This window comes from Caenorhabditis remanei, chromosome III, assembly GCF_010183535.1.
Source record: "Caenorhabditis remanei strain PX506 chromosome III, whole genome shotgun sequence".
Lineage (NCBI taxonomy): Eukaryota > Metazoa > Nematoda > Chromadorea > Rhabditida > Rhabditidae > Caenorhabditis > Caenorhabditis remanei.
Genome location: NC_071330.1, coordinates 17,348,097 through 17,369,565, shown reverse-complemented (window position 1 = coordinate 17,369,565; position 21,469 = coordinate 17,348,097). Strand labels below are relative to the sequence as shown.

The 21,469-nt window shown below is 40.0% G+C and overlaps 5 protein-coding genes across 5 annotated transcripts; 3 read left to right on the top strand and 2 right to left on the bottom strand.

The window, feature by feature from the left end:
- Nucleotides 1-709: 709 nt before the first annotated feature.
- On the top strand, nucleotides 710-6,790 carry GCK72_011812 (uncharacterized protein; the record flags this gene model as incomplete). Its single annotated transcript, XM_053728689.1, has 8 exons — nucleotides 710-883; nucleotides 930-1,071; nucleotides 1,128-1,324; nucleotides 2,067-2,573; nucleotides 3,153-3,281; nucleotides 3,328-3,482; nucleotides 3,534-5,679; nucleotides 6,395-6,790. The coding sequence occupies 8 exons, from the start codon at nucleotides 710-712 to the stop codon at nucleotides 6,788-6,790; spliced, it is 3,846 nt and encodes a 1,281-aa protein (XP_053588266.1).
- A 344-nt stretch (nucleotides 6,791-7,134) lies between these two features.
- GCK72_011811 (uncharacterized protein) lies at nucleotides 7,135-8,043 on the top strand (the record flags this gene model as incomplete). The annotated part of the gene is made up of 2 exons (XM_003100851.2): nucleotides 7,135-7,292; nucleotides 7,839-8,043. The coding sequence occupies 2 exons, from the start codon at nucleotides 7,135-7,137 to the stop codon at nucleotides 8,041-8,043; spliced, it is 363 nt and encodes a 120-aa protein (XP_003100899.1).
- Nucleotides 8,044-8,362: 319 nt separating this feature from the next.
- On the bottom strand, nucleotides 8,363-12,778 carry GCK72_011810 (uncharacterized protein; the record flags this gene model as incomplete). The annotated part of the gene is made up of 8 exons (XM_053728688.1): nucleotides 8,363-8,509; nucleotides 9,239-9,497; nucleotides 10,087-10,180; nucleotides 10,240-10,495; nucleotides 10,807-10,952; nucleotides 11,010-11,106; nucleotides 11,497-11,802; nucleotides 12,683-12,778. 8 exons carry the CDS (start codon nucleotides 12,776-12,778, stop codon nucleotides 8,363-8,365), a joined length of 1,401 nt encoding a protein of 466 aa, XP_053588265.1.
- A 4,115-nt stretch (nucleotides 12,779-16,893) lies between these two features.
- On the top strand, nucleotides 16,894-18,711 carry GCK72_011809 (uncharacterized protein; the record flags this gene model as incomplete). Its single annotated transcript, XM_003100824.2, has 5 exons — nucleotides 16,894-16,941; nucleotides 17,959-18,169; nucleotides 18,220-18,317; nucleotides 18,388-18,528; nucleotides 18,580-18,711. The coding sequence occupies 5 exons, from the start codon at nucleotides 16,894-16,896 to the stop codon at nucleotides 18,709-18,711; spliced, it is 630 nt and encodes a 209-aa protein (XP_003100872.1).
- Nucleotides 18,712-18,785: 74 nt separating this feature from the next.
- Nucleotides 18,786-21,368, bottom strand: GCK72_011808 (uncharacterized protein; the record flags this gene model as incomplete). Its single annotated transcript, XM_003100850.2, has 4 exons — nucleotides 18,786-18,926; nucleotides 20,010-20,419; nucleotides 21,160-21,255; nucleotides 21,308-21,368. 4 exons carry the CDS (start codon nucleotides 21,366-21,368, stop codon nucleotides 18,786-18,788), a joined length of 708 nt encoding a protein of 235 aa, XP_003100898.1.
- Between the last annotated feature and the right edge of the window lie 101 nt (nucleotides 21,369-21,469).

Sequence of the window (21,469 nt, the reverse complement as noted above, 5' to 3'; positions counted from 1 at the left end):
AGAATATGAAGGGTTTTGAGCTGAAAACAATAGTTTTAGTATCTAAATGTACAAACGCCAGAAAAGTTTTTAAACTTAACAAAATGAGAAAAATAAGCCAAGAATAAAACTCAGGGCAAAGATAAAAATTATCGAAGAAAAACGAAGATTTTGGATAGAAATACGAGTTTAGAGCTAAAAATAACGTTCTTTAGCCGAATAAACGTCGTTTTCAACATAAACACCTTGTTTTCAAAGCCTGAATTGTAATGATTATCGGGATATGATTTTTCTAATTTTTCTAATGGGAGTGAAACTTCAAACTACCAGTTTCCGCAGGAAATTAACATATTTTCCGCGAAGAAGTGGTTTTCCAGCCTTGAAAACAACGAAAAACAACTTATTTTTACAATTTTCCGCACGCTTCATCTTGAAAACCCCAATAAAAGCTTAAAAATCGTGCAAAATAGAAAAATAAATTAAAGGCGCATAGCGTTTCCCATCCTCTAGGGTCTCGCAACGACCGATACGCAACGACACTCCGCGTTGGCAACGACACTCCACCGTTTGTTGTTTATTATTTTTCTCTGCACTCTCTAATTTTCCCGTTGTCTCTCGTTACCGAATTTGAAACATTCCGTTCGCAAGTCCACGAAAAAGCTGAAATTTATAGAAAACCTCATAGAAAAATAGCAACAGAAAAATATAAATAATTCAGACAACACAGAAAATGGAACAAGAGGAGGAGATTGATGTCGTAAATTTCGACGCATCAATCGAAGTGCCCGCGGGATTCCAATGCGATCAATGTGAATGGGTTGGGAAGTCTGAAAGAAGTCTCGGAGCACATAGAAGGCACAAACATCCGAAACCAGAAGGCTCAGTGTCGACGCCAAGAGGAAGAGTTCGTAGATAATTGATTTTTTTTTCGTTGATTTTCGAAAATTCAGGGGCGCCCACGAAAAGAAGAATTCGACTCGTTGAAACCCGCTGAAAATGAAGTGATACCGGCACGTGTCACCACGAAACAGCTTCTAGGCGGTAGAAAACGACCGAAGACAATTGTCGACTCGATTGATGATTCTGCTCTCAGTAATTTTTTATTCTAGAATTTAATATCGGTCCTCAACCTCTCCAAGCATTTCCAGGAACCGATCGAGAAGCGTCACGACTTCATGATCTGGGTATTATTGATGAGGCGACGTCTGTTGGGGAATTCGTGCGACGAGATGTCAATTATCCGATGGTTTCTAACGATATGATGATGATGGAGGAGGGTGGATCGATGGTTGTTGGAGAGGAAGTGATCATTGATAATGAAGAAGAAAATGGAGACGTCGAAAAGGTAAGAGAGCTCAAAATCGTGATTTTCGAGCAGAAATTGGTGGTTTCTATCACTAATTTGGTGCTCCCAAGTGGAAAATGTTCTCAACGTTGGTCTGCTAGCGATTGGCTTTGGTCTGCTAGTTCTCAACGTTGGTCTGCTAGCGATTGGCTTTGGTCTGCTAGCTCCCAACATTGGTCTTCTAGCTTCAGGACACCGAAATCATAAAAATCGAGTCCGAATAGTTTATAATGATCAATCTACATTTTTCAGCTTCAATCCAATTGCTTTTCACTGGGAATTCCCGAGAAAACACCGATTTTTCAGTAAAAATCTGCAAAATTCGCTTTATATTTAAGCTTTTATTGAAAAATAAGTGGTTTTGCGAATTTTCCAGTGGAAAATGCCAGTTTCGGCTGATTTTTCTCCAGGAGTCGCATTTCTCCGGTTTTTCTGTTGAAAACTCTAGCAGACCAACGTGAATAGCTAGCAGACCAATGCAAAAACTTGCGAAAAACAGGAAAACGTCGCATTTTTTGTCATTTTTGATTTGACAATTCTGATCAATAGCTATATTCGGAGAAAAACTTCGAGCTTTTTACTCGAAAATGCGAAAAATAGACAGTTTGCGATTGCCACGTTGCAATGCTCAAGAGCTAGCAGACCAATGCTCAAGAGCTAGCAGACCCTTGGTATAATGATAATGTATTTTCAATCTTAAAAAAAAAAATGTATTTTCAGTCTAAAAACAATGATTTTTCAGAGACTCAGTCCAATGAAGCAACGTGGCACTCCATCTCGCCGCTTCACTGATAAAGTAGTGCCGGACCGTCTAATCATCGGAGACGTAACCGGAAAATATAAATGTTACATTCCGGACTGCGGATGGAAAGGCGGCTACCGATCGATTCGAATGGATCACATGAAAGCGATACATCCGGAATGGAAGAAACCGGCGAGATTCATTCTAGAGAGAATTTCCAAAGACGGTGTATATCTAGACCCAGATGCATACGTGCCACCATTCGCATGCAATGTACCAGGGTGTACATGGCGTGGGAATTATAGAGCGTCGAGGAGTGTTCATATGAAAAAAGTGCATCCGAATGAGCACGCGGAGAGAAAGAAATCGGCGCCCGGCTACAATTCGAATGGAACTTACGCGTGTCATTATCCGGGTTGTACGTGGAAAGGGTGGAGTCGATCGACGAGATCTATGCATTTGAAGAAGGCGCATCCGGATTGGAGGCCAGAGGATTCAAGGGTTTTGGTAAGAAAAACTACTAAAATCGCACATTTTAACACAAAATAAGCGATTTCTGTAAAAAGTCTTTGCTGTAAATCATTTGAGTTCGATTCTCAACAATTTCTAGACAATTTTCAGCTAAATTAGGCTGAACATAACTGAAAATGGCCAGAAATCAGTAATCTGAAATGGATTTTGGCAATATTTTCATAAAATCTATTGAATTTGAGCCTGAAACGCAGAAAATGTAGCAAAATAAACTTTAACACTAAATAATCTGTATGATACGGTTTCTGAGCTAAGAAACTTATTTTTTCACTGATAATTGCTTCAAGAAGCCATTTTCATCAAAATTCGGCTGAAAACCACAAAAAATAACTCAAAACGGCCGAAAATTGGTAATCTGAGATGAATTTTGGCATTATTTCCACAAACTCTATCAAAATTGAGCTGGAAAACTCAGAAATTGGAGCAAAATGCAATTTCAAAACCGCTAGAAACGCCAAGAAAACATTGTGATAGGATCTAGATGATTTCAGCAACTTTTTATAGTTTTGAGCTCTTTTTCAGTGCTAAAAACGGTGAAAACTCCACCATTTTCAGATGATTCTCTCATGTTTCTTCTGCAAATCCACATTCCCATCATATCCACTACTCTCCGAACATATATCAACTCATGGTGGTGTTGGACTACACGTGGAGGAGTTTTTCGAGACGAAAGAGATCTATTCGGTTAGAAAAGTGGATTTTTTTGAGTTTTTACAAAAATAGTTTTTAGGAGTGGATGATACGAATCGAGAAGCTTTATTCTCTAAATTTCGAGCGATACGACCCACCGCTTCATGGAGATCACGGACATCCGGACGGACAGATATACTTGCTTCATTGTAGTTGTGTGGGTCATCGAGGAGCTCAGTTGGCTGTTGATGCAAGGTAAAATTAATGAAAAAACTGATAATTTTATATAAAAGTGTCATTTTCCAGAGCGTACATCTACGACAAGCACTACTTCCTGAAACGGCGTCCCCACCAACTGATGACTCGCCATAAGAACGATTGCTCTGCTTTTCTAGAAATCCGAGAGGAATCCGAATACGGTCCCGTCCATGTCAAAGGCACTCTCGAGCACACCGGCCACCGCTTCGGCACTCCTTTACTCCGAATGACGCCGATGGAACGCCAGCTGTTTTGTGACGTTACCGAGTGGAAATCGTTGGGAAACGATCAGTTCATGGCGATGGACGTTGTGGAGAAGTTGACGGCGTACGAGGGATTTCTGATGGATAACTTCTCGGAGGCCAAAGGAGTGATACTGATGGAACCGTTGGATATGGATCCGTTGCTTTCTGTTAGGATGTTGGTGGAACAATCCGAACCGAGCTGCTTTTTTGGAGTGAATTTCAGCGAGTTTGACAATCATAAAAAGATGTCATTTGGTTATATGAATCTGGAAATGCAGAAGATTTGGGGGAAATTCGGTCCCGGTGGTACTGTATGCATCGATATGATTCTTATGGATTTCGACGAAATCGAAATGGTCCAGTATACGGTTTACGTGATCGGCGAGCAAATGAATATTCCGAAGTGTGTAATGCTCTACATGACTACCGAGCAAGCCACCGGACCGCCCGTGATTCTGGAGCATTTAACGATAATCGACGCAAGAAGTCCCAAGGAGTTCCTAACGAATCCATCGGAAATCTGGGTGGAACTCGGGAGAAAATACTACGAGGGGCAGGAGGAACAGCCGAAAATGTTGATCAGCGAGTGGGCTCTAATGGAATATTGGGCGGTGAAAGCGGAGCAACTCAGTGAGAACGAAATAGACACTTTCAATATAGTCTGTGCACTTCGGAGAGTGTTACGAACTGAGGACGCTCAGCAGGTGCTCTCGTTCTTCGTGGAGTTCTTCGAAGCGTGTTACGAGTGTGGCTACGATCAGTTGGCTGAGTTCTTCGACTTGCAACTCACGGATATTGAGTATTTCAAACGGTGGAATCCGATGAGACGACTTGGAATCAATGCGCATTCTCATCCGATGCTAGCGACGGTTTCTAGGGTGATTCGCGAGTTTTATTTGACAAATGATGGGATAGATCGAGTGGATCAATGGTTCGCACACGCTACCAAGAGAATGGAGGAGTTTAATCAGGTGGAGACGACGCAGACGTACACAATGAGACCTTTGGAGCCGATAAGGAAGTTCTATTATCAGAGTTCTCGGGATATCGAGGAGGTGGAGGCGGAGGAGGTGCGGATGCAACAGGCGATTCAAGGGAGACCACATCATCAGGGCCACCCGCAGGTCCACCATCAGGAGGTCCACCAGCAAATGATCTACGAGGAAGACGATATTCTTACTGGAGAAGTGGTGGAAGAAGAAATAATCGGTCATGAGATAGAGGGCGGGCTCGAAGGGGAGGAGATTGTGGAGGAGATGACGTTGCAAGAAGGCGAAGAGTTGATTTATGAGGAGATTGATGAGATAGAAGAGGAGATACAGTATCAGGAGGAGGAGGTAGTGGAGAGCACCCCCAAAGTCCCACCGCATCGAATGCGTGTCTACCAACAACAAAAGGCGCCGGACCCACCACGAGCACGTCCTCTTCATCAAGTCGTCAGCCAACAGATTCCGCTCCTCCCACCGTCAAAACGGCCTCGGATTCTGAAGGGACACGAAGGCCACCACCTTCAGCCACCCCTACCAACACCCCCCGCTACACGAGACACCACGAAATCAGTGGTTCGTGGTAGAAAGAAGCGACGAGATCGATTCGCACAGCTTCGAGATTGCCCGCCAGAAGTGATGAGAGCCATCGCGGCGCACGCGATCGCCTACGATGGAAGGAAGAAAGAGCAGCGGCCGTTTATGTATGTACCGGGGGAGGCGAAACTGTCGACCTCGGCGACACCGGTAGTGCCGACACCCGATATGACGAGGTATGGAGCGCCACCGCCGAGAAGGTTGAGTGCCCAGCAGATTGCCGAGTTACAACAACAGAGACGATTGAAGAGGGATCAACAGTGGGCGCAGAAGTATCAGAGGGTTCAGGAACAACAGCAGAGAATGCAGGAGGAGGGGGAGCAGCAAGGGGAGGAGGAGGAGCTGATTGAAGTGGATGATGGACCGGTAAGCTAAATAGATAGCTAGAAAAGTAGAAGAGGACATCCGGACTCTACATATAAACTAACAGACAGATTTCTCAAAATCGTCGTAACTCACTTCGAAGTAATGATTCTGAGCTGGAAAATATACCAAACAGTGTCATTTTAGACGATGTTGTCTGAGAATCATTATAAAATCGCGATTTTTCTGTCAAAAATGACTCCAAAATTTAAGATTTTTTGATATGAATCGATTCTAGAAAAAAATCGTGTCTTTCGTCCAAAAATAACGAAATAACCTTGAAAATCGTAATTTTAGTTTAGAAATTATGAAAATCACGCTAAAAATCAAAATTTTGGCTGAAAATCACTTTAAATTTGCGATTTTTCAGTCAAAATTGATTATTTTTTGTCTGCTAGCTATGAAATTAGTCTGCTAGTTCTCATTTTGGTCTGCTAGCTTGGAAATGTTCATTTTCCGAATTTTCTTGAAAATTTTCGAAAATATACTCAGACGAGGAGAATGTCTATTGTAATGTACTGATACACTGCACGACGAGGAACGATTTTTGGAACTTTGAGATCATAACCCGCTTCAGACCGAATTTCGGGCCTAGCTTCAACAAGATTTTCTCTTTTCCCTGGCTTTCTGAATCGATTCATATCAAAATTCTTAAACTTTGAAAGAGTGGTATCCTAAAACACCCCAAAAATTCATATTTTAACTGAAATCGTTTCAGTACGCACTTCCATCGACGTCACCATCATCATCATCTGCTCCACCACCATCCCAACCACAACAACCATCAACATCCTCAGCGTCTTCCCACCATCCTCAATCATCTCATTACATTCATCGGGGCCCCGGCCCTTCCACATCCTCATCGTCATCATCACACCCTCCATCATCTCACTACATACAACAACACGAAGCTCCGCCCCCATCATCATCTTCTCACCAAGACGTTGAGGAGCAGCCGATCTATGAGGAGGATGAGATTCCGATCTACGAGGACGATCAGTATAATCAGGAGATGTATACATATCCACCGGATGAAATGGTTGTCCATCATGAGGAGGTCCATATGGAGTATGATGACTCACAGCCGTGCACTTCTGCTTCGTTGTATAGATAGTGAAAATAGAAAACTCCACCCATTTTGCTGGTTTTTAGACAGAAAAATCACGAAATTTTTGAATTAAAGTCACAAAAATGGCGGAGCTTCCTCTTTTTCCGATAGTCTTTTTTCTAGCCCCGCCTATTTTTTCCCCAATTTTTTCGTAAATTTTTCACATTTTTCAATTCTAAACACCACATCTTGCTACTCAATGATCTCCATAATATACTTTACTGAATGAATGAAATTTTCGATTTTTTTTTTCATTTTTCTGTCATTTTTCTCGAGTTTTCTTACTCTTTTTATATCTACTATAACTTTTGCACAAATTGTCATTAAAGAAACCTTTTCAGCTTTTCAGAATGTCCGCCTCAGTGCCAGCGGATCTTCGTAACCTCCGCGCGTGTCTCCTCTGCTCACTCATCAAATCGGTCGACGCTTTTCAGAAGGACGGATGTGAGAATTGCGATGGGGTGCTTCATTTGAAGGGAGACGAGGAGAAGGTCTATGATTGTACCAGGTAGAAATGAGGGAAATTTTTAGAGAAATTATTCGAAAATTGTCCAAAAATACTTGGAGAATCGATATTTTTCAATGAAAAACTGTTCTGGCGCACCTTTGACGCATTTCAAAGGCTCTAATTTTGGTGGAAAAGCGTGCTTTAACTTTTAAAATCAACAGTTTTCGTTGGGAAAACTGACTTTTGAATTGCAAAAATAAGGATTTTCCCAAAGTTTTCATTGGTCTGCTAGCTCTTGACGTTGGTCTGCTAGTGATTTTCGTTGGTCTGCTAGTGATTTTCGTTGGTCTGCTAGTGATTTTCGTTGGTCTGCTAGCTATTCCAGATTTCTCATTTTCCTTTTCTCCTAGAAATTCTGTGGATAAATTCTAAAAAAATAGAAGTTCGAAAAGGAAAAGGCTGGCGTGCCGCCGACGCGTTCCGAAAATGTTGTGAAAATATCAAAAATTGGTATAATCGATGTCGAAAATGGGAGAGATTTCGCTTCTGAAACTTGGAATAATTTAAAAATCAATAATTTTCAGTCTGAAAAAAAACTATTTCCAGCGCCAACTACGACGGTATGATCGCGGCGATGTCAAACGACGATTCGTGGGTGTGCAAATGGCAAAAAATGCAGAGAAAAGTGAAGGGAATGTACGCGATCAGCGTGTCGGGATCTCTCCCATCGAACGTCGTCAGCGATCTGAAGAGTGTCGGAATTCGATACAAACCGAATCAACGCGACTACTCGATTCAAGCGAAGAAGTGATTTGATGGGCGGGGCAACGATAATCGATCTCTTTTTCATCATTAAATTATGATTTTTGTGTTGTAACTTGTGATTTTCTGCAATTTTTTGTATTTTTTTTCAATCAAAAAACTTCATTTATTACTTATTTTTGGTCGTTTTCACATATTTTGAGCATTTTTGAAGAAAAAAAGTAAGAAAATAATAAAATGCAAAGAAGGACAAGAAGGAGCAGGCACTTTGTGTATTTGATGGTTGGTAAAGCTTTTCAAAATAATGGATGCCTAAAATGTGGGCGGTATAAAAATACAAATTCAAAAATATAAAAAAATCGCTAAAATCATAATGTCATTTTCTCCAAAATGGGAATAATTTGATCAAAGTTCGGACGACGTCCCGGATCCTCATTCATACAGATATTCATTAGACGATTCATGTTACGAGCGATTCCTGGCGGAATTTGGACTCGGAGACCTTCCAGAGCAATCTGCAATTATTTTATTGGAAATGGATGAGATTTTTGGATTGTGGAGGAGGAATTAGTGGGGAAGAGCGATTTTGGGGTATCTTCAACTTGAAGGTTATGCCATGTTGTCAAAAATTAGCGATGTTCAAATTTTTTTATACCAATAGACAAATCAAGTCTAGACCTTCATTTTTGTAGTTTTCCATTTTTTCGTTGGAACTCTCTATAAAAAGATACAGTACCAGAAAGAGGGGAAGGTCAGAACACCCGCAGATGGGCGCTCACGCTTCCACAGGCCATATCTTTCTAGGGGCCGCCCGTGCAAAAAGTTGTCAACTATAAAAATGAAGATGTTGGCATGATCTATACAATCATATAAAAGTTGAATTCATTTGTCTCTTTCTTTTTTCGTCAAGAATGATTTCAACGCCTTAAATTTCTACTGTTTGAAAAAAATATCGGCTAACTTTAAGACAGGGGCCACGTCGCTTAACATTATCCATTTTCAAAATGAGTTACATGAATGGATAGATCAAGTCTAGACCATTATTTTTGTGGTTGACAACTTTTTTGTACAAGCGATCCGTACAGAGATACAGATCCAGAAAGATCTCTACTACTCCTTTAGGTGGATTCCACTACTCCAAGCCATATCTTTCTAGGGACCGCCCGTACAAAAAGTGATCAAGTACAAAAATGAAGATCTTGACTTGATCTACATGTCCATATATCATTTGACCCCATTCTTACCTTCATTCCACACTCCATCGGCGCCAAATCGGCGAACGGTACTTCTCTAGTGTTCAACTCCCACAATAATACAGCGAACGACCACATATCGGCCGCCCGAATATTCAAATCTTCTGGTGCCCGGGATAGGGCTTCTGGAGACATCCACGCTGGCGAATACGACTTTCCGACTTCTTGGAATGAGAATTTCGTATCGGCCATTGATAGTTTAGCAGTCAGTTCTTCGTCGACGACGACGTGTTTCGAGGAGAGGTAATACCTGGAAATGGGAGATTTGGAAGATGGGAGTAATGGGGTTGAGTAGGAAAAGTTGAAAGCTTTCTGAAAAGTATAATCATGCCCCTATTCGGTGAAAGTTGGGTCTCACCACGAAAACTACAATAACATGTTTAAAAGCGCATACCGTAGCCTCGTGGCAAGTCCCAACTTGTTCTAAACCTGGGCATGATTATACTTTTCTGAAAACCCTTTTCACGCTGAATTCAGAAATATAGATTTCAACGGAATTGAGTTTATTTTGACAAAGTTATAGAATTTTTCGTGACCGAACGCTACATTAACAGATCAGGCGGTGCTAAAACTGAAGAAGACAGAATTTCTCCCCTGGTTTTGGCACCATTAGACTCCTTAGGTCAAGAGCTTTGAAAAAAGTATAATAATGTCTCTACTTGGTGAAAGTTGGGTCTCACCAAGAAGACCACTGTAACCCAAGTTTTCAGTTTTCGTGGCAAGACCCAACTTGGTCTAAACCTGGGCATGATTATACTTTTTTGAAAGCTCTTTTTACGCCAAACTCAGTAATTTGTCTATTTTCACGTTTTTGACACCTTCAGAAGAAAATAACCAACCTCAAAATCATTGGGTCTAAACTGTGCAAGTAACTCATTCCTCTGGCAATATCCAACGCAAATCGGACGGCTTGTCCATGATCGATGACCACAGCTAAATAATTATTTTCAATTTAGCACCTATCTGGCGCACCGTCGACGCAAAAAACTCACAACTCTGTTCATGAAGAACATTATAGAGACTTCCGAATGGCATGTATTGAGAAATGACAACAAGATTCGGTGGTTGATTAGCGGCTGCCAGAACTGCACAAATATTTGGGTGAGCAAAGATACGAAGAGCCGGAAACTCGGTTTGGAAGTCACGAGAGATACGGGCGGTCACTTCCTGAACGTTCAGGATTCTGGCGACGATATCGTTGCCTTGCCATTTTCCACGCCACAGCTCTCCGGAGTGCGATTCGGCGATCTGGAATAGGAAACTGTTCAAAAATATTATTTTTGGGTTCAGCGTGCCGGGAGCTTTCAGAAAAGTATAATCATGACTAGGTTTGGTAAAAGTTGGGTCTCACCACGAAAACTACAGTAACCCGTTTTTCGCTGCTAGACCCAATCTCCACCAAACCTTGGCATGATTATACTCATGCGAAGCGTCTTGACGACTTGAATCCGAATATCTTAGTTTCATTGAGTTTGAAGCAAAACTGACCGGGTTACAGTAGTTTGTGTGATTTCTTTGTTGAATTTTTGAAATTCCTGGTTTTTTATAAAAATCCCCACCTTAGTAATCAAATTCAACGAGGACACATCAACACCAGTATATCTGGAAAGTGTGGCATCTCGGGTACGTGACTTGGTGCCCTTCCACGTGGTATCCTTGAATGGGATCTGGTCGTTTGGAGACTGTCCGTGCTCTTGGGCGATTTCTGGAAATTTGACACAAAAATAAGATGTTTTTTGTAGTTTGTAGTTAAAAAACTCACCCATGATAGTGTTTTTACAAGCCGGCTGGCAGACATCAAGTGGGGTGAGTCCCTTCTTGTTGCACACGTTGACAAGGGCTCCGCAGCTAATGAGGTCCTGAAAAAAAGATTTGGATATGAACTTCAAAATGACAATACCTATAGCTAGGCTTTCCAGAAACCCGAATTTTGAAAATCTGGTGAAGAAAAAAGAAGATCAAAACAGAGAATTTCCGATTCAATACCAGCCAACACAGCTAAACTAAAATATAATCTATTTTTCTTTTCCAGATTTGGAAAATCCGGAAAACCTTTTTTCTTCCCTGAATTTTGAAAATCTGGGGAAGAAAAAAGAAGAACCAAAAAGACAATACCATTAGATCTTACAAGAACTAACCACGGGAGCTACAGTAACCCGATCTAGGACAGACCCGACTCCAGGATTACATAGATTTGACGATTCTGATCCGTACCAGCTGTATTTTTTCCCCCTTTCCCCCAAACCAACCTCCGCCACCGCCTCATAACCCCAGAAGCATGCATAATGCAATGGAGTCATTCCATGTTCATTCGTCGCATGAACATCCGCTTTCCTCGACAACAACTTGACGACAATCTGTCGGTGACCGTGTGCAGCTGCCAGATGAAGACTCGTATCATCTCCCATATTTGTCGAGTTGACACGTGCTCCACGTGACAGAAGCATCTCCGCTATTCCGACGTGTCCTCCTTTGGACGCCCAGTGGAGAAGAGAGAACGCGTGGTCGTCACCGACGTTCAAGTCGTGCTCGTGGTCGTCTAGCCAGACACGCACCTGGAAATGAGTATATAGAAAAGTAAGGTCTCAAATTTATTCAGTAAAGTTGTGAGAGACGCAGAGAAGCTAGAGTGTCTGACTGTCTACGCCTCTCTCCGTCCCTAGTTCTCCCTTCTCAATTCCAATTTTTCATATCTCTTCACCCGTATTAGAAAGTGTCAAATTCGTAGAATTTATCAATTTAAAGTTTAAAATTCTCAATTTTTTAATTTTCAAAGAATTAACTTTGTTTTATAGTCGCCAGGTAAAAAGGAGAGAGTGGGAGAGCGCGGACAGTCAGTAATTCTGCTCAAAATCCTAAAATTCTGAATCAATTGAGGTTTTTGAAAGCAGCGTGACTAGTGCGGTGCGTAACTCCTTTTAAACTGAGTTTTAAGAGCTGAAAAATATACCAAAATGTAGATCTCCGCGAGTTCTATGGATATGATATTATACGGGCCGGATGGCTATTAGTTAATATGCCAAAAACGCAAAAATGGGCAAAAACTCAATTCTAGAAATTTCTGACCGGTTTCAACCGATCTTAAACAATTTCTGCCTGTCTTAACCTATCCGAGCCGTTCTTTGCCGACCTCAACCAATCATTAGCCGGTCTTAACTGACATAAGCAGTTTGCAACCGGCGCCTAGTAGTTTACATAGATAGAGCTAGCCAAGATCTACTACATTCTGGTATATTTTTTAGCTCATAAACCGCAGTTTGAGGGGAGTTATATACATTTCATAGCTTACATTCTATAAGGGACAATGAAGTTATCAAAAACCAAATGACCTCTCTAATAAAACCATAAAAATCTAACATTTAACATAAAACTTTAATTAAAACCGTATCTTTCAAAACAATTGAACTTTAGAATAGTATTGACTAAACCTCTTACCTGAAACCCATTTCCTTCTTTAACCCATCCAAAGACATCCTCCATAATAATGGGCACATTGGGTTTGTGTGCATGATAGGTTGATGACAGAGCCATTGTGACAGGCTGAAATTGAATGATTTGTATTAATTCGGCACAGTTATTACAATTGCGCTCCACTGAAACCCCCTTGAAAAAATGAAAAAGAAATTCTCAAAAGATTTTTACGGTTTCGGTAGAGCGCGAATGTAAGAATCGTCTGGTATATATCATGAGTACATAAATAAAAGTTAGCAATAGAGCGGATTTACATACTTGAAAAATAAAAAATTGGACTAAACTGACAGAAGAGTTGAGAAACGAAATAGAGATAACTAAATTAACATATTTCATGGTATTTTTAATGTAAAAATCACTTCAAAAACCCACGTTTTATTCTTTTTTCTCGATTCTTCCAGTGCTTCTCCTTTTCCAACAATCCACCCCAGTTTTTGATGACACTGAAACAAAAAATAAATCAATTATTTCAACAAATCTCCAAAAAAGGGATAAAAAGCAGATAGACTTAGACACCGAAACAAAATATAGTTGAAACGAATTGAGGGGGGGTCAAACACATAGAGACATTTGTATTATTCACCACCAGAATAGCGGACAAACGGACGACGGAAAGAGAGGCTTCAGAGAAATGAGAGAGTGTGGGAAAAGAAGAGAGACGAGAGAAACAGAGAAGGGGGCTTGTTGTAAATGTATGTGTATTTGTATTGGGTTGGGGAGGAGACCCTCTGCGCGGAACGAATCGAAAGACGGCTGTTGCGGTTAGTGTGCATTCTTTATGTTAGAACTTGATGGCTTTATTAGAGAGATCATCTTGTTTTTGATATTTTTTTTGTGTCTTACTAGGGAAGCACACTACAAACCGAGTTGAACTTTTTCTATATAAATTCGGTCATAAGTACTTCAGACCCTGAGGATTTCCAATCTACAAGAAAATCTTCAAAATGGTCACCTAGTTATGAGCCATCAAACTTTTCCTATGATTTGTTATAGAATGTAAGCTATGAAATGCATACTGGCGCATAGCTCTCTTCAAACTAAGTATTATGAGCTGAAAAATATAGCAAAATGTAGATCTCAATGAGTTCTATCTTTGTGACCTATTAGTGACCCTGGTTGAGAATGGCTTCGATTAGTTAAGATCGACTAATGACGGTTAAATCGGTTGAGAACGGCTCGGATAGGTTAAGACCGGCAGGGATTGTTTAAGATCGGCTGAAATCGGTCAGAAATTGTTTGATGATTAGATGCGCCAAGTTAAGAACGGCTGAGATTAACTCCTTGTGGAAAACCTGAGCTTTTTTTTGAAATACCGTAAAAACTGTATTATAACTGCATGCCGTTATATTTTTCAACTGCCTTCAAAAGAAGTTTTGGAGGTTTTGGCGGCACTGAAAAACGTTTCTAGACTTTCTGTTTTCTGTTGTAAATACTATTCTAATCACGCTGGTTTTTATCAGAGTCATGGAAAATGTCAAGGAGAATAGTTGTAGTGAATTTTGTGCATGTAAAAGGTGCCGTTATAATACAATTTTACGGCATTTTCCATAAAAATATCAAAGATATCTCCATTCTAGGTTATACCCATGTCAGCATTGTACAGTTCATAGTAAACACTGAAAATGGGCGGGATTCTAATTACTAATAACAAAAAAACTTTGGACTGTACATATCTCTCTGAAATATGTTTATATGTAAAACAGGTATTAATGTGTAATATTCCAAAAAAGCGAAATCAAAGCAGACGGACACGGAATAAGTAGTAACAACAAAAAACAACACAATTTTTGAATCAACCGCAAACTAACAAGGTAAAGCAAAATCCATGAAACTGACAAAAAAAGAAATTTAAAAAATCCACGTGGAATCTTTCTATTCCCTTCTCATATCAGTGCTCAATCAGTAATAGTGAGTGGGCGAGGCGAGAAGAACATTTTGAAAACGAGAAGAGAGAAATCAGAAGAAGGCGAGATAAACATGATAGAGAGAGAGAGAAAAAGAACAACAATTGTTCAAAAGAGACAGAGACGATCAGAATATATTGAGAGATAGCAATGGGACTCCCGGGGTGGGTGGGCGATATCGAAAGATGTATTCGACAAGAAGGATTCAGGGATTCAGGAGAGATGGAGATATTGAAGAGAGAAGGAGAGAGTGAGTGATTGGAAGAGAGTGGAGAGAAGGAGAGATGTTGTAACAAAAATCGGATGGCATTGGATGGCAAGAAGATGCCTCTCGCTTCTTCCTCACTTTCAAATCGATCTGAGCAGAGAGTCTGAGGGATCGGCGGTGGGGTACGGAAGGGTTGGAGAGCAGGAAAACAGGAGTAGTGAATTGCCATAGTCTAAATATAGAAGCACGGAAACCTCTTCCAAAGGAGAATTTGAATGTTATGAGTTTCTGGAGAGACCCGACAAAAGAAGCAAAATGAAAGGATACTTGTCAACCAAGCCGAAACGATACTACGCTCAACTCGCTTCAAACTGAGTTTTATGAGCTGGAAAATATACCAAAGTGTAGATCTCAGCGAGATCTAAATCCGTGACCTACAAGGGGCCGGTTGAAAATGGCTCAGACCAGTTAAGATAGGCTAATGACGGTTCATAACAGTTAAAATATGTTGAGAACGGCTAAGAACGGCTAGGTCAAGACGGGGAGAGATCGTTTAAACGCGTATCTGTTATTTATCGTATCATAATGCATGCGTTACGGCGAGTTCATTTCCATACAAAAGCAACGCCAGAAATAGCAGGAACTCGTTGAGATCTACATTTTGGTACACTTTTCAGCTCATAATACTCAGTTTGAAGGGAGTTACGCGCTCTTTTTCTGATCAAGTATCCGTATTTTCTGTCCGACAGCGGTATCTGTAATTCACCGGCACTTGAAATAGGCCTACGGTCTCTAAGCATCTTGCCATCTTCTGTCGAACGGCAGTGTCTAATAAGCCTTAATCTACAAAATATACGATCATGACTGGAATTCCAGTAAACGTTACCTGCCAGGGATCTAAGGCATGATGCAAATTGGGTAATCGGGTAATAAACCTATGTCTTACTAGTCTTACTAGTACTCATTAGGGAAGGTCACCAGGTGTCAGATAGCGTATACTACGGACCCGTTTTTCTTGCATACCAGCCTGCGAATGCCAAAAATGTATAAATATTTGAAATCAGCGTGTTTTCAGCGTTTCAATGATATATAAAACAATCCGTGACTTTTCTAGTCAGTCTGAGAAGTTCGAAAGACGAATTAAGTAATTAAATTCTAAGAAAATCGGGTTTGAGGTAGTCATAAGATTCATCAAAATTTGAACACAGAGTTCTCACACCAATATCTGAAAATTGTATTCTGTTTTCAGCACCCACGTCTCAACCATCCTCCTCCTCCTCCTCCTCCTATTCATCAATAGTACCACCAACTTGTAAACTGTATCATGATGTAATAAGATAGTGTAAGAAGAGAAGAAAGAGACAAAAAACAGCACGAGACAATGAGAGAAGAGGAGAGATGATAAGGCTACATTCTGCATGTATCATCATTGTCAAACACGGCATTATGTGTCTTTTTCTATTTCTTTTTTGCCTCTGTATAGTGTCGTTTTAAATTTTGGAATTTAAATGTTTTTTCGAGCGAAAAAGCTCTCAAATAGTTTCGTTACATTTTCTGCATTATAGCAAAAAAAAGTCCTGACGGTGTAATTTTGTTATTAGCGCGATTTTCATAACGGTATGAAATTTGTGGTTATTAATAATAACATTATGTTTGAAAAATCAGTTAAGATTCTTTTAATAGCGCATCACTCTTCTTACAACCGCGCTCTATCGAAACCGAAAAAAATTGCGTGCGAAATGGAAAGACTCAGAGAGAAAGAGACAGTTTCCAAGGGCATTTCGGTGGAGCGAAGTTATAAGAAATGTCCCGAGCTAATATAAATAAAAAATGGAATGCAAATGATGGTATAAAATAAGTAAGTAATTGGTTAAACTTTTTACATCCCTAAGTCCTATTCCCCTCCATCTGAAATTATTTTGCCAACTCATCAATTTCTCCGAACACATCCGTCTCCATTCTTTTCCCCCGTCGTTTCCTCCTTTTCCACCTAGTTATCAATTATCAACTTCTTATCAACTAAAACCTTGTCGTTTTTCTGTTGAATTGCAATTTCTTACAGAATGATTCCTTCTACCTCAACCGACCTACCCATCACTGATCATATTCCGGTTTGTTTTTGAGTAAATTTTGTTTTGGGAAGACATAAACTGTTATTTATGAGTTATTGATTGATTGTTAGCTTATTCTAATTATGGCATTTCAAAATCCGTTTTTGCAAACCGGGCCGGCGCGTAACTCCCTTCAAACTGAGTTTTATGAGCTGAAAAATATAACAAAATGTAGATCTCGGCGAGTTCTATGTCTGTGAACTACTACAAAACGGAAAGTCAGTTTGCAAAAGTAAACACATTGTATCCCGGCCCGCGGTACATTAACGACTAGCCATCCGGCCCGAAATAGGTGAATTGAATCGTTAGGCTGCTCATAGCTCGTCCATATGTTGATTTAGCAAAATTTCATTAAAAATTCGAATTCTACACTATTCAAAGCACTAGGGCTCAATTTTTTTCCGTTTTTTTGAAGGTGCAAGCAAAGGACTTCCCTTGATAAGCTTAGTCCAGCCAAACCACAAACCTGAAAAATATTAGTTGCGTCAGCACTTCATAGGCGCTACACGATGTTGTCTACAGTTAAAGCTTTTTACGAAAAAAAGTGTCTTAAAATGGTCTCACAAAGGTCTATTATCAGCTTACCCTAGATTTTGAAGTTCAAAACTTTTCGTTTTAAGCATTCCCAGAAAATTACATCAAATTTAATACAACTGTTCTAAGTAGGGAAGGCCACCGAGTAATCGTGGAATTGTGGGATGTGACCTATAACATTGGAAAGCTGAAAAAACGCTGAATCTAAATTGGTTGTTTAAATTTTGTCCTCGAGGCCTGGTATTCGAGAAGAACAAGTGCAAAGTTTTTACCAGTGGCAAGTACTAGCGCGTGAAAAATATCGGTAGTGTGGTGTAAGTATAAGAAACTTTGACCTCGTTTTTTTTGAATACCGCACCTCAAGGGCAAAAACTGAATATATATTTGAAATCAGCATTTTCTCAGCTTTCCAATGGTATAGGCCACACCCATAACTTAGGCGACCTTCTTAATCAAATTCCTCTAACCCTTCTACCTTTCCAGTCAGTAGTCATCGAATCAGACTACGAGGACGCTGTATCCAGTGGAGAGGAGTTGGCGAAACTGTGCACTTCCCTTAAAACCCATCTGGTGACAACATCGAAAATGCGGAGAGAGAAGAAGAGTGCCACAAAACTTCTATCGAATCGAGAGAGGATGACACAGTATTATAGCAGAGAGTCGAGTAGTGAGCATTCGAGTTTGGAGAAGCTTCGTGAGTTTTTTTATTGGGACGGGCGGTTTTTTTCATAGAGAAGTTTTCAGAGCCTGCTGAAATGCACAGCCGTCGTGGTACTGGTCAGAAACGGCGGAGCAATTCGGGTAGTGATCATAGTAGTGACTGGAAAGTTCTGAATTTGGCGGTAAGTATAAACATTTACATTTTTTTTTGCACATATTGAAAATTATATATATATATTTTCTATTTTCCAGTTCCAAGAAATGGCTCACTACCCTCTATTGATGCAGTTGAACGAGCAACTCGTAGAGATTTCAAGACAATTGAATAGTGTAGAAGCGACGAACGCATTGCAGTTGAAAGTTATCATGCACCTGTTGAATCGGGTGTCTAAGGTGAGAGTAAATGCGCTCCAATGATAATTTTTCAAAGTATCTGAATTCCAGCGAAGACCTACATGGCTCCAATCATTCTGTCGATTCTTCCGTAACTTCCAATTCTTCTTTTTCGCCTTCTCCTGGCCATTCATCGCCCGGTTGATCTACATCTGGTATCTCAAAGTGGTGATGAGAAGATAATTTTTTAATTAATATTTATTTATAAATCTTCTTTTGTCATAGTTATATACAGAAAAAACCACAAACAAGTAGACCTAAACCTTTGGAATAGTCGAGCGGACATTTCCAATTGTTGAGAATTGTTGTGCCAGATGGATCAACTCGTTCTCTTGCAAATATCCGTCTTGGTTCTTGTCGAGCATCGCGAAGATTTGTTGGACGTCCGATTTGGTGACCTGGAAAAATGTTAATTGTTAATTATCAGCTATATTTAGCCAGTGCTGCCCCGGATCATAATTTCCCGGTTACGAAATATGCCCGGATCAAAACCGCCCGACGCAGAACAGATACAAACTAGAACCACTAAATCTAGGTTATTTTTGAGTAGTTCTAACTAGGAGCAGCACTGTTTTGCCATTTCAAGGAGGATGGAAGTTATATTTTTAATTTTTAATTGCAGATTCCGATACCTCAGAATATTCTGAGAAACTTTTATATGTATTTAACGGATATGCAGAAAATTGTTCTAAACGACGCAATTCCCGTTCTCCTGTATCAAATTGAACCTACGTGGAAGAGACACGATTTTTCCTTCAATTCTTTGTTTTCTCACCTTTTTCAATACATATTCGTAGTTTTTTTTCAATTTATATAGAGAAAAATAGAAAAAAAATATTGTCCGAGAGGACTACACGGCCGCACTGGAAAACTCTTCCATCAAAGCTCATTTTGAGTCAGAAGAATGGGGATTTAGTGAGAATTTCAGTATACAGTACCGGACAAAAAGGTATCAACTTTGGCCGTTTTCTATGGAAAATGACTAACTTTGAGAGTTTGCAGTAGTAATTCTGAATGTCACACCATAAAATTTTTTAATGAATCATATAGATTGAACGTAGAGCTCCATTTTTGTAGTTGACAACTTTTTTGTACGGGCACTCCCTAGCAAGTTACATATCGACAAAGTAATTTCTCCCTCAAATCGACCAATTTCAGTACAAATTAGTGCGATTTTTGAGCTGTCATCTTAAAATGACCATAACTCTTTAGGGAGCGTCCGTACAAAAAAGTTGTCAACTACAAAATTGGAGCTCTACGTTCAATCTATATGATTCATTGAAAATTTTCATGGTGTGACATTCAGAATTACTACGGCACACTAGCCAAGTTGGTCATTTTCCACTGAAAACGGCCAAAGTTGATAACTTTTTGTCCGGTACTGTATATGATAAAAGTTTCTTAGAATTGTCTGAAGTATCTGAATCTGCAATATAACTTTAGTCCTCTTTTCATAATCCGTAGTCTCATAAAACACAAACCTTATTAGTAGAAGTCTTCTGGGAGAAGTTGTACAACTCCAACTGATCCAACCGATTATCCCCATTTGAATCGATGAAAGACAACAATTGAAGTGCATGATTTCTCTGCTCATCAGCCGCATTCAACTTTGATCCCTGAGACAAATGACTCTTAAACTCCTCGTAAGTCAACTGTCCGTCTTGGTTGACATCAGCAATCGACAAGATTCCATCGATAATTCTATCATTGTTATCCTTACGAATCTTCTCAACCTCTGCCTTGTCAACGATTCCGTCATCGTTCAAATCCATTTTCTTGAAGAATTGATAGTCCATGTCGACTGGACGGCGGCTCATCTCATAAACAAGTGGCACGAATTCAGAAATGTCGAGGTGTCCATTTCTGTCTAGGTCGAAGCGTTGGAAGTATTCTGAAACATGACTAATACATATTCCAGTTTTTTTTTCGCTGAAGACTACTATAGCGGTACTAGGTGTAATAGTGTGACTAGTAGGCATCAGACATCGTAGACAAATTGAGAGAAAGTGGAGACTAGAAAGCCATAAAACTTTACGTTAAATGGAAATTGGAAGGATAAAACTTGGAACGGCTAGGTTGGCAAACAGGATAAGTTATGTGTCAGAATTCCTCTGATAGTTTCTGATAGTTTTATACCGATTTTTCAAATTCTACACAAAATTTACAAAGTTTTGATACCCATATTGCCATGGTTTCCTTCAATTCAATTTTCGACCGCAACGCTCCGTCAAAAAATGAATTGAAGGGAACCATGGCATTATGGGGCTCAAAATTTTGCAAATTTTATGGGGAATCTGATTTTAGAAGTTATATCTTGATTTGGGTTTGGAATAGCGGAAATTGGGGCAAAAAGTGTAAAAAATTTTAAAAAATCTTGTTTTGGCTTTTGAGATAGCGGAAGGCAAAAAGTGGCGGGACGCTTGATTTTTTGTTACTGAAAAAAAGCGAGAAAATGGAAGATTCAAAAAATTCAACACCCTAATGCTCGTCAAAGCGCGTGATTTGGCTGAGCGGCGACTCAACCTGCCAAGTCGGGGGCAAACGCGCTGTGAATTCATATGGCTTCAAAATGGACCTGTTGCTTTTACAGATTGCCTAATCTCACAATTTCTAACAATACAGTACCCTTACCTTTCCCATCTGGTCGTCCTCTCTTCCTCATGAAAACGTTCAGTTCCTTCTCTGACAACTTGCCGTCATTGTTAGCATCCACCAAGTCGAACGAATCTGAAATTTTTAAAATCCCCTTTAAATTGAAAATCTTGAGTAGAAAACTCACCATTCTGTGCAACAACGACTGCCAAAACGCCAACAGATAGTGCTAACACAATTTTCATCATTCTCTTCAGAAGAATACAAATGAAATTTTTGGCTTCCGAATCGAAGGGGAGGCCCGGGGGGTGCGAAACAAAAACCGAAAGTTTGGTAAGCAATCGACGAG